This window comes from Rhipicephalus microplus, chromosome 2 (genome assembly GCF_043290135.1).
Source record: "Rhipicephalus microplus isolate Deutch F79 chromosome 2, USDA_Rmic, whole genome shotgun sequence".
NCBI lineage: Eukaryota > Metazoa > Arthropoda > Arachnida > Ixodida > Ixodidae > Rhipicephalus > Rhipicephalus microplus.
The window spans coordinates 116,781,149-116,794,031 of record NC_134701.1 but is presented as its reverse complement, the minus strand read 5'-3'; the positions used below and the strand labels follow the sequence as shown (position 1 = coordinate 116,794,031).

The following is a 12,883-nucleotide window of genomic DNA, read 5'->3' as shown; positions in this document are numbered from 1 at the left end:
GCCAGCAAACAAGTACAACAAGAAGCGTTTTTGCATGCGCTTCCAATAAAGATGCAATATTGTCAGGTTAAGAAAGGTACTGGCTCAGTGTCCTAAAAAGAGCGTTAGGAAGTGCATACATCAATAGTCCTTCAGATGCGGATTGTTTTAATTGCGCTAACAGTATGTGGGCCACTAAAGCACCTTGTTCTTTCAAACTAAGCGTTTACCTTACCATGTACAATTCGTACACGGGCACTCGTTCAAAAAAAAAAAAACAACCGCAAAACATTGCGGCAGCGTTTAACGGAACGCATTTTTTTTTCAAAAACGATGATGCGCAGTCAGCGGCTGTGTCTCTGAGAACGCTATCACTGTTTAGAAGTAATCACTCAAACACAGGAAACAAAAACAAAACGTCCTAATTATGCTTGGTTTCTCGTTTATAAGGAGCCACGTGAGGTCCAGTTGCTTGAGGGCTACACCTTGAATTGTACTACGGTAAATTTGGAGAATGGTTTGAATTTTGGTTAGTAAGCGGTGGTTGCCATAATAAGCTTCCCCAAACTGCTCCTTATAACAGGAGGCGTACGCTTTGAGCGTAGAAGGACCCGCAGTGGAGAAATATTATGATAATTGTGCTTTACACCTCAGTGACTAAATTAATGCAGTGATGTGGTCTACCACGTATAGGCAGTAGCGCTCTATCTTAAAGTGTGCGATTATTTTTCTCAAACGTCTACAGTTTTTGGTTTTTGTAAAGTAAGCTTCGACTGGAAATTAGGTGAGAAGCCCAGCTTTCGCAAAATTGTTCAATAGCAGCGCCTCGGTGCAATTTTTTGCATGACGTGTGAAGAGTGACTTCACTTTTCACATTTTTCAGCGTACCAGTTTCAACTCAACATCAACACACAAAAGAAATAAAATTTCGGGGTCTGAAAGAAGAAGTAAGAGTCGCTTTTTTATTACTTTCTGTCAGACCTCTGTGAACTTCGCACATTTTCTGAACAATAGCAAACAATTACTCACATGGTGTTCACAAATAAAAGGACAGCAATCACATACTTTGCTTATTAGAAGATTTTGGGTGTTATTCAGTAGTACCAAAGCACATACAAAATATCTCATGCAAGCGATGGGTAAATTTATTTTGCTTAGAATTTCAAGTTGAATTGAAGCTATGTCGGCTTAGGCGGGTCTGTACCGATCCACGGCAACATTATCAAAAATGACCAGTGATCTTCGTTCAGTACACTTGCACTTCAAAGCGACGTTTCGAACCGCTTCACCTGACTACCCATTCACTTGGCAGCTTAAGTGGGCTTACAGAAGAGAAATAAGAATTATTATACGGAAACGCATAGCCTCAAATGTGCACTTTGGGCATCTGAAAACCTTTTTAAGAAAGACTGCAAAATTGGTCAATGGAAGTCGAAGATAAAGATTCATATCCCTGGTGCACGAAAAAAATGTAAAGACAGTTCGTACCTTCCTCGCTCACCTGTTTTCGCTTGAATTCCGTCAAGGGGCCAGACAAAAACATCCCCAATAATGACCAGATCAAAAAAAAAAAAACTCTTGAGGAACTGTGACAAACGACTAGGAGAAGATTGATCCGCTTTCGACGTGCAGTGAACTCGTCAAATTTGCTCCTTCGTCAGACAAGCTTGCGCTGTGGCACAGCTTATGCGCACATTGCATGTGGCTTGCTTTTTTACTGTTGATCACAACTTAGTGAGCGTACGGCAAGTCGTTTCGCGCCGTCGTGCAAAACCAGTTCAACCATTGAGTCATCAATCTCACCTATCCTGAAAAAAGGGATAAAGAACGAAAGGAGGTAGCAGATAAACGACCGGACTTCATCCGCTTTGCAGTGGCGAAGAATGTTGCCGTTACTCCTAATGATTTGGTCGCCGAATTTACTTTTTCATGGTGTGCTCTTCTCGTAGGCATGTTTAGGCGCTGGAGGTTTCCTCGTGTATCTCCATTCGACAAGACCGTATATGTATTCAGTGATTTTGTTGTGTCTCGAAAGATTATAAAATTGTCTTAAAAATGTACCAGGTATTTCGGAAGCTTAGGAGCAATTTCTGAAAATTATTTTAATTTCTCAAATGAGCAAAGAATTTCACAGATCTCAGGTACCTTCGTAATAAGTATTATGCGAAGCATGCACAGGGACTGTGAGCATGCTGTAATTTTTTTTTCGAGTGAGACCTTATTAAATGACACTAAATATATTGCCACCTGTTGTTCTGTGCCATGGAACAGTGAGCCAGTTCTGCGCCAGTGAAAGAAGAAGACAAAAATGAGCCACCCGTGGCAGCGTAGAAGTCCTTATTTGTGCCTGAGATTTTGACAGTCGCGTCCCCGTGTACGTTTCTTTGAGCTCCTAGCGTGTGATAGCTGGTGGAGGTGCTGATTACCCTATGAACCGAACCCCTCACAGTTCAAGAAGCTCTAGCTAATTGAAAGCACGCTTTGACAATGGACACAGACGTACGAGCGACAAGTGAACTTTGCACCTGCTACGGACTGCAAGGGCTGTTTCGGGGGCCACGTCGACTTCTTCCGAGAGCTCATACGCTCTGTAATCCGCGAAGAACTGCAGCAGTTACCATTACGCGCGGTGCCTACCGTCAGATCTTTGACCGGCATCGTCCGAGATGAAGTTCAGCAGGCACTACGAGAACCGTCCTGTCAGACAGAGCCGCGTCCCCTAAATAACTTCCCTCTCATGTCGTATGCGCAAACTCTGCACCAGCCAGCACCACCTTTGGCTCCGCTTCCCATCGCGGCCCCTGCCATGCTTCCGGCAGACCAAACTCTGCGCGAACCTGCACCACATTTCACTCCGCCTCACACCACGGCCCCAGCCATGCTTCAGGCAGTCCAAGCGGGCCCGTAAAGGTTGGTGCACACCAGCGACTAGCCGCGGTCGCGCGACCATTTGCGACTGGCGACCAAATTGCGAGCGACGTTCACACCGGCAAGGCTGCATACGAGCGACCGGAAGTCGCAAACCCGGAGAGTCACGTACAGATCCCGTTATCAACGAGAACTTTGGTGACCGGCGGTGATCGGAACCCGCTGTGTGCGACGCGTCTGTTTCCGACGGCTGTGTTTGCGTAGCGTTCTCCCGGCAGCATCATGGACTTCGAGTCTAGTGATGAAGAAGAGGTTGTGGCGGTGCTGATGTGCTCTGCCAACGTGTCAGCGCTGGCTGCACGAAAACCTTCACAGCAAAAAAGGCGGTGGTGGGTGCGACCGTCCCTTCGCTCGCGAGAGGTGGCTGGCCACGCAGGTCGTTTGCTTCCCGACTTGCGCTCGCACGACGAGGAGTATTTCCGAGAGTAAGTTTATGGTTGTTTTACGTGCTTATAAGATAGTGCATAACCTGTTATCTCGTTCTTTTTTTGGTGGTTAGCTTCATGCGGATGCCGCCACGAACGTTCGACACTTTGCTCGAAGTGCATCGCCCCGCAATATCCAAGCAGGACACAAACTACCGGCCTGCCATTTCGGCGCACGACCGCCTGGCCATGACCATTAGGTAAGAGGTTTGAAGATTAATATGCTGTGGCTTGCGGCTGCGCATCGCTTGTAAGGAAGTTTTGCTTGGGTGGGTAGAACTAATTGCATTTTTGACGATTGCGAGCTCGATGGCGCAGTCGTTACTGCGGTCCGCAGTTTACGCGTAGGTGACGGGTTTGATTACGGCCGCATCGTTCGCCTTTAGGTGGAGACGAAATGCATTTAAGTTGGCGCGTCTGTTGCGCACGTACGTTAAAATCTCAGGTGGTGAAATTTTGAAAACCATCTGTTGTGGCTTATTGCGTAATCACTACGTGGTTTCCGCTTGTAAAATCCCAGAAAATGGGATTCTGCACTAGACAATGACATTACATTTCGGGCGTGTCAGTTTCAGTTTTCTGTTTTCCTGATGCACAGATACTATATAGAGCGCAATTATTAATGATGTCATAAAATAAGTGAAACACAATCCTAAGCTTAGCGTGTACAATTATGCACAAATTGTTAGGACAAATGGATGTGCTGTTCGAGGCACTCAAAGAGTATTCATGCCAAAAATATTTTTCAGCATCGGGGAGGGAGGAGGTTTAACCAACCACACTTTATGTATCTGCATGCACGCTACAATAATGCGTATGTTCTGTTAAATTGGCAGTGACCCAATACACTGTGGACAGTAGTGCAGTGGCAAAACGTATTGTGGACGGTAGTGCAATATGTGAAAGCAATTTAAGCAATAGACTTGAGGGATGTATGCTTCGTGAAATAGGTTCACCTTGAATTTCCAGCTTTTCAGATATTCATTCTAAGCAAATTGCTACAGGTACGTTTAGGTAGCCCATCTTCAACCTGAGTGATATGAGCACGTATACTCTTCCATGAAAAGATTGATGCATGCTTATGATTCGCCAAAATGTGTACGCACATAAATATTCACTGAATATTCGACAGCTTGCAGAGTTCACAAGCAGTGCAGTGAGATTCTGAATGTTAACTGTCCAGTCACCTGTAAAGTAATTATTGAAGATGCTCAATTAATAAAGAAAGCTCTATCAGAAAGGATTGCCATCATAAGCACCGAGTAGTGTACCTAATGCATGCTAATTTCTGTGTATTGATTTATTTCACTGCTGTATCTCATTGCCTTCCCAGGTTTCTGGCGACAGGCGAAACCCAAAGGGACGTGGCCTTCAACTTCCTAGCGGGGAGATCAACCGTTTCCTCCATAGTGTCGAAGGTCAGTGAGGCCCTTTGGCTTGTACTTCAGCCACTGTACCTCCAGCACCCTTCAACAACAGATGAGTGGATGAAGGTATGACAGGCTAGTTTTTCCTGCATTTTCGCAGCAACGATATTGATACATTGCTGGCTTGTGCTGCTTTGTGTGGTGTAATTGAAATGCAGCTAGGACAATACCAAAATAGCACACACTTCAGGACACTGCCTTTTAGGCAATGCACAATATATTGGAACAGGCAAGGACATAAAATCGCTATTTGATAGATTTGTGTATGCATTGGTGAGACAAGTTATCCTGTGTTCAGAGTGTGAAGGTGGTTGACACACAACTCAATAGCAGCAGCTTTACTGGCAAAGTCTAGACAACGCAACGTAAAGGTAACACAGTCATTAAAGGAGTGTGCAACATTGCAACGTTTTCCATAAAAATGCTCATGGCTGATGTGTGAGAGTTTGGTTTCAACTGAGAAATGACTTGAAAAACTGAATGTGCTTGCATGTGAGAAGTGCAATACAAGCACGATCAGCCTATGTCAACGCAAATATATTGTGGCAACACACTGGAAACACACCTTTACTGGAAGGGAGAAACGAGTGTTGAACTAAACTGGGAATGATGTGCTTGTGTTTAGCTCATCGTAATCCTGACCCTCTCAACACAGGGGAGTACATGAGGATAATCATATGCAAAATGCATTACACCACAGGCTTCATGTTCATTAGTACTCAATAACTTGCATATAATTGAAGTAAACATTCCGTTTCACTAGGAAATGCAGGTTGCCTATCAGAGTTTTTAGGCAACCTCTTCGGCATAGCATCAGTGTCATAACCTCTGTCAAATTGGCTCAAGAGCCCCTTCAGGAGAGGCACATTTTTAGCTACATATGTTTTTGGCCACAAAAAGTTTTGTGTATTTGAAGCAGCCAGATGTACATTTCGTAGCATTGGCAACGTGTGTGAAGGCGATCATTTGTGGGATTTTTTTTCCGCAGATTTCACAAGAATTTCACGAGAGGTGGAACATCCCTCACTGCCTAGGTGCTATAGATGGCAAGCACGTGACCATAGAGTGCCCTGCGAACTCCGGATCTATGAACTTCAATTAAAAAGGCTCATTCAGCAAGTCGCTGCTTGCTGTGTGTGATGCCCAATACAGGTGATTCTGGGTTGTATTGAAATGTGCACACTAGTAAGGTAGCATTAACAATTGGTGTTAACAATTTCATTAGGTGTTAACAATTTCATTAATGCACAAGGTAACAAGTGATATTCAAGAGGTTGAGTGATGTGTATGGTTTTCCTTTGCCATGTCTACATGCGTGTACACATAACTTTAGAAGGCTAAACAGCAGTCCATCCTTCAGAGTGACGGACTGCTGTGCCACTTGGTAACTCATTAGAGATGAATGCTGCACAAAACAATATAGGTGTCTTGTTATTTTGTGCACCACTGATGTAACAACTAGTATTGTATGCGGGCAACTGTAACATGGTCAACCAACATTTTTCATAGAAAGACGATGGGTTTCAAGACATGCACTGATTATTGGTGGCTGGCCTTTGCTTATATACCTGAAGTGAAGTCTTATAGCTACAGTACTTTTGCACCCAGGTTCATATACGTGGAAGTCGGGCACTCTGGAAGTGAGAGTGACGGTGGGATTTGCTCCCGCTGCAATCTCCAAAAAATTATTTTGCAAGGAGCACTGGGCTTGCCACCAGTGAGCACCGTGGGCAACGAGGGTCCCCTCCCTTATTCCTTCGTCGGCGACGAGGCCTTTCCGCTGAAGGAGCACGTGATGCGTCCACACGCAAGACGAAGTAAGTTAAGAATGTATGAAAGAAAGGCTTAGTGCTTTTCAGTTTATGTGAAAGAGCTGTGGAGAAGGTATGCTACAGCGAACGCTGTTGTGATTTTTGACATCACATAGGTGGCTCAAGGCATCATTACCTGTTTGTGTTTACCATTTTTTAAGTAACAACATAAGCTTTCAGGACTCAAGCGGTTGTATTGTAGCTCTTACGTGCCATCTTATTTTTACTAAGGAATTGTTGCACTGTGACGTGTCTGTAGAAATGCAGACTATGCATGTAATTTAGGGGAAAGTGTTGGCGCACCTATCTCGCGATTGGACACAAGTTTGATGTTGTGGGAAAAAAAGTGCTTGCACTGTTACAATTACAACACATTCCACCCCAGCAATATGTAATCCCAATTATGCCTCAACGTTTTTTTTGTTTTTTTTTGCGAAATTCCGCGGTTTTGTGTAAATCCTGTTCGGTTGTTCCCGTGTACGGCAAATGTTTTTTGCGCCTTTTGATTTTTTTTCTGTTACTGTTTGTTTATTTTTCCAGTTTATGCGGATATTTCAAATATGTTTCATATGTGTAACCACACTCCTGCTGCATTGTATACCTGTAGAGTGTTTTACCCCCCACTCCTCTCTGTAATGCCCTTGGCCCTGAGAGTAAATAAATAAATAAATAAATAAATAAATAAAAACGTGGGTGAAAGCAGGGCCTCGCTACTTACATTTGGAAAAAAAGAGAGAGAGGTACAAATTCCGGCGTTCTACGACTCGACAAATGACCTGGGAGATTTGTAAAAGCAATATGCAATAGGGATGTGTTTGACTAGGCAATCATGCTTCAGAAGCATGAAAAACTGGTTCGGTTGGTGCAATGCAAGAAGAGCCACCAAAACTCAGAATGAGGAGGAAAACAAGGGCGAACTCTTTAAGCACACACTGGCGACCAGTGCGCTTAATTGTGCTTCCTTGTGTGATCATTGTTTTGAATTTTGAGATTTTTTTCTTGCATGGATGTAGGCAATTGCAGATATACAGTTTATACGTAAGAGACCTTTGAAGGTCTCTTACAGAAACATCTGTAATGGCAAGTTAGCATCTCTGCTGGCCCTTTGCGACAGTGCGGGGCGGTCCACATGTTTCATTTGTACTCACCAATCATAGCGTTATGTTATATAAGGCTTGTGAGGTTATTTTTGTTACAATGCTCAGTGTCTTCCTTTTCAGCACTGCGCGAAGACGACGACAAGTCGTACGAGCGTCGCGTCTTCAATTACAGGATGTCCAGGGCACGCCGCACTATTGAGAATACCTTTGGCATTCTGGCACAAAGGTGGAGGGTGCTACGCCGACCCATTAAGGCGAAAGAAGTCAACATAAAGGCATAGACTGGAGCATGCATAGTGCTACATAACTTTCTCCTTAAGGAGTCCACAGCATCATCCACTGCCTATTGCCCGCCTGGTGCCACAGACAGCGAGGATTGGGAAGGACATCTTTCACCTGGAAGCTGGGGAGATGAGGCAGCAGCCGGTGGAGCGCTCATACCATCAAGGCCTACCGGCTGCAATGCTGCGAGGTATGCTTTTATTCAATTAATGACTGATGAGGTGCCGTGGCACATATAGTGCGCGACCGACAAAAACTGAAGGATGCAGAGAGGATATAAACGAGAGGCACACATGTGTTAGTAATGGGGATTTAAATAGTGCTCGGACAGTAGGTTTTGTGTAAAAGCATACGACAAACGCACATTGTAAAAAATGTTGCTCTGCAGTGAAGTTTTTAGAATGCACGTTTTAAAAAAAACATGTAAAGACATGAACACTACATGTATGTCAAATCGTCTGTGTTGCTCAAGAGCTAGTAAATTTTTACTACTTTGAATTATAAGCACCTGTTGGTGAAAGTTCTTCAGTACTACCACAAATCAAAGCAAGGGAATGTGTACTAATTCACAATGACAATATGAAGAAAGAAGTGTTGTGAAAGAATACCTTGATGCGGGCGAAATGAACTTCTGACCTTCAAATATACCGTTCTATGTTCTACCAAAGTAGCTTCTACCAAACTCCCCGGTCCCTTTATGGGAGATTCGTGGGCACAAGTTTTGTCCCTAGAAGTGCCGATATTTACGATTTACGTCCATTTGGGTTCTTCACATTTATATCATAATACCAACAGCATCCTATATATTTATGTTAGTTTTTTGTTTGTTCCAATTACGACTGTGTTTTAACATCCTTGATTCTTTTACTTTCTATTGTAGCTGAATATATGTTAACTAGGAGCAATAAAAAAACATAGAGGTCAACATTCTTCCAAATTGATGGGCACAGCCATGTGCCGCGTAAGATGAGGTTTTAACAAAAGAAAACGATATTCATGTTGAGTACGTTGCTGATGCCTATTGATCGGGTCCATCAATTATGGTGGACTTTGAACTGACCGAGCTACATTTAATTAGGTTTAACTGTACAGGGCAATCATTCTCTGAAAAGTGTACAATGGTTTTGTCCAAATTGGAGCAGTTGCTGACGTTGGCTGTCACGGAACTTGACATATCAAAATTTCTAAAGTTAATCAGTAAATATGCATTCTATCACAAGCTGTGATGATGCCGTAGAAGACAGGCAGCAGAGGTAGCGCTCATTAATACATCAAAAACGAGGAACACTTTGGCAATATAGCGTCATGACTGCGACACTTAAATCCAACTATGCGTGAGATTTTCAAGCTCAGCATGCTCCTTTTACAGTGTGTGTCTTCCATCATGGCTGTGCCGACAGAAATTTCACATGGCACTTATGCGTTGTAGGTATGCCAAGGAAGTGCGAGATAAATTGGCGCACTACTTCGTCACAGACGGTCAGGTGCCTTGGCAGGACAAAGTGGTGAACAGGTACTTGAGGCATACAAGGTAAAGGTGGGTTGTAAATGCATTTTATTGCTTACAGAAGTTATGTACATAGCATCTTTTTAAGCTAAACAAACAAGAAAAAAATCGCCCGTGACACAACAGATACATTACAGAGAAAACTGTCATGTCCAAATATAACCATGAAAACACAAAAATAAATAATCCATGTTAAAATATTTGAGTTATTGCACGGTTATCACTATAATTATCACAGAAATAAGTTGCCTTAAAGCGGTCATGGGGCCCAATTTTCAACCATAACGTGTGTTGTATGGGCTGATTCTTGTATGTTCATATAAAAGCTGGCAAACTTCGAGCGATTTGGTCAAGCTGTTAATTTTAAATCGCATATTTTTATAAACGAGCTAGTCGCCTGACAGTTGGGCAATACTGATGCACTCACTATCTATGACATCACGAACCGCTTGCTCGACAAGCTGCTGCACAGTGTGCATTCTGGCAGACGGTCGCGTTCCGTCATCAACTGCGCTTGCAATCAAATTTTTTCGCATTGTTGAACTCTCCACTAAAGCTAAATGACTTTTAGGGGTCGAAACATGGCTACTGCGTCAGCAGTGTAGTGCTGGTACTTGCAGCAAATAATGTCGAATGTCAAAATGGGTCCTGTAAATGTGCAATGCGTATACTATTTGCCATTTCTTCTTCGGCTTGTGACGTCTCGCACGCCATGACAAAATGGCGGTCACTTGTGGTAGGTTTTAAGTTTTAGAAGCCGAGCACTTCTACGGCATATTTTTGACTATAATAATCTCTTAAGGCCCCTTTTCACACGTGTACTAGCACATTTTACTCTGTAGTTTTGTTTTTTGCAGACAACCAATAATTGTTGAGTGACCAGTCATGACCCCTTTAAGTTAGGACTAGAAATGTGAACACAAGATAAAAAGGTGGGTGTCATTGACATTATATAAACATTTCAATTTGCTTCACTGCTCTGACGCAATTTCACCTCTGCTTCATACAGCATGAATTCTACTGCATGCATTACATCTTGTGCAATGTGCATTGGTAGCTCCCTGAGGCGTGCATCGGTACGCAGAGCGAAGAAACCAATGTTATCTTTTTTGATGACCCCCTTGTTCGCTCTGATGTGTTCAAGGTGCTCCATGCACGCTTGCGCCACAGCTTCATGACTTGTGCCCTCTCCTGTATTGCTGCAAAGCAAGTGTGAATTGCGATTCATGTAAATGCTTTAAGGTTGCATTGTTACTTCATAAAGCACCATTTAGCAAAAAAAACAGTGTGAGAACGACAAAGTAGAAACAAGAAACAAGACAGAGCACTGACTTTCAGCTAATGTTTGTGATTTTCGGCACTAAGAAAGAAAAAAATATAGAGCAACTGAAGCAAATTAAATAGCACACTTAAAAGATAAATGTGTCAATAGGACGTGTACTTCTCTGTGAGAAATAAATGGGCTTTTGATCTTTGAAACGGACACTCGTGTTTTGGGACAGGGTGCTGATGTTCTGATATTAACGTCTAAATATTACGGTAGTTACATGGGTTCTGTCTGCCTTAGTATAATTGTGCCCATAATAAAAACATCAGTTTAAAGTCAGTGCTCTGTCTTGTTTCTTCTGTTTCTACCTTGTCGTTCTCACACTTTTTTGTTACTATGTCTGTGTACCAACTTGACCGAGCGTTAACCTTATAAAGTTTTGTATTTTGTAGCATGTGCAGGATTGTTAGAAAAAAATCTGCAAGTTTATCCTCTAAGAGTTAGCGGTATATCTCACCTAGCGCCCTCGCAGGTCCGTTCTCGTCTTGCCGAGCGTGACCTGCAGTGAAATATACATATTACTTAAATGTACAGAAAGAGATCCTTTTCAAAAAGTTGTGATTGTGATCTCTTGCCAGGAGTACCTAAAATTTTTTTTTTTTCGTTTACACACCGTTTTGATGGTGGCTCCTCTCTTGAGGTGGTTGCTGAAGCATCGCTGCCGAAGGAGGCAGTATTATTATACAACTTATAAAGTGTTACAATTGCATGCAGCAGAATCTGGTGTGAAAACATTAGGCACATTCTCCAAATGTGCTAGAACGTGAAGAAGGTTACAAAACATGTTTTTAAGATTTAATAGATTGGCTATTTATGCATGCCCTTCATTTGTCATTACTTAGGTGGATTCATAAAGGTTTTACTCATTGCTGCAGGTGTCGACACCAGTCTCCTCAGCCGTATCAGGGGTACGTTCCGGTTCCGCTGCATGGCTTGGCCGAGGCTGTGATCTGCAGTGATAAAAACTTCTCTCTATGTATTTGATGATGCCACTAGTACATGAACAGTTTTAGGCATTCTTTGGGAGTTAAAATGCCATTATGATTTCACTCAACACGAGGTTTATTTATCATAAGAAGTCACTTGCGTTACCTCTTGATTGAGCACTGCTGTATGGAAGGTGTGCATACAGGTGTGCCTTTTATGTTAATAAAATGCTATGTAGGCTGCGCATCTAAATGAGAGCAAGAGATATTGTCACGGAGATAAAGTAAAGGTAGAGGAAGAACTCAAGCAGCTGATAGGCGCGCGAGGGTGTTAATCAACCATTGTGAATCTTGCCTGTGGGTTTTCCCCTGTAAACGCATTTTGTACAAAAGTCTCTAACCCCGTAACAATATCTCACTGGCTATGTGAATGAAATTTATACAGTCAATCCTAAATGGCTGTGCAAACGATGTGTCTGATGAAACTGTGCCTGCTATCTTTATGTTTCTTGAGCGCATGCTGCATACGACTTTTGCAGCATCATGCTACTGCTACGAATGAGTGATTGCTTCACATTATTCAGCTCACTTGTATTGCATTCAGCGCTGGGCACTTGATCATAACGAATTGACTTGAATGTGTTGCCAGTGTGGGCAGATAATGCATTAGTTTCTTAATTGCGGCTTGTCGCTGATGAATACTTTGCTTTTTCAGAAATATTTGACGTTGTACAATAATCACATTCACAGAGAAACAATGCCTGTGCCCTCATGTATTCCTGTGTGCTTCTGTTCAGTGTTGAGTGCAGAATGTATTTAAAAAAATGCAGTGGTTCGGGCAAGCTAACGACCCAAACACCGCCTTTCAAGCACACTTGTATTTTTCATAATTTTGTAAAGTACAATCACCCAGTCATAAAAAATAATGTTTCTAGGTTCAAGTCCATGTGTGTACAGCTTCAAGTGCATCCACATGGTACCGAACATTTTTGTGCATGCTCACCTCTCGTTAGCCTCTTCTGCTGTGATGTGGCTGCTACAAGAGAACATGCAATATGAGATTCTGTCAGTGCTATTGTGTGCATCTTTAGAGCATTTTCACTGTTTTGCTACAATATAAGTACTTATGCTGCATTCTTGTAATGAATATGTGATGCTTGCCTATAAACAG

General features: G+C 42.7%; 1 protein-coding gene across 2 annotated transcripts; it reads right to left on the bottom strand.

The window, feature by feature from the left end:
- Positions 1-10,343: 10,343 nt before the first annotated feature.
- LOC142785740 (uncharacterized) lies at positions 10,344-12,197 on the bottom strand. Of its 2 annotated transcripts, XM_075883901.1 has the most exons (4): positions 11,650-12,197; positions 11,400-11,444; positions 11,244-11,285; positions 10,344-10,658 (listed from the first exon to the last, which is right to left on the bottom strand). In XM_075883901.1, the coding sequence occupies exons 1-4, from the start codon at positions 11,714-11,716 to the stop codon at positions 10,489-10,491; spliced, it is 324 nt and encodes a 107-aa protein (XP_075740016.1). In that variant the 5' UTR covers positions 11,717-12,197; the 3' UTR covers positions 10,344-10,488. The 2 variants fall into 2 exon arrangements, with proteins under 2 accessions (XP_075740016.1, XP_075740017.1); XM_075883902.1 differs by lacking the exon at positions 10,344-10,658 and having other exon boundaries at positions 10,945-11,285.
- Positions 12,198-12,883: the final 686 nt, after the last annotated feature.

Excerpts from the sequence above, each read along its gene's own strand:
- LOC142785740 (XM_075883901.1), bottom strand. The coding sequence starts at position 11,716 with ATGCAGCGGAACCGGAACGTACCCCTGATACGGCTGAGGAGACTGGTG. Across the intron at positions 11,286-11,399 it reads GAGGAGCCACCATCAAAACG|GTCACGCTCGGCAAGACGAG; the intron begins GTGTGTAAACGA and ends ATTTCACTGCAG. Across the intron at positions 10,659-11,243 it reads CGGACCTGCGAGGGCGCTAG|CAATACAGGAGAGGGCACAA; the intron begins GTGAGATATACC and ends CTTGCTTTGCAG.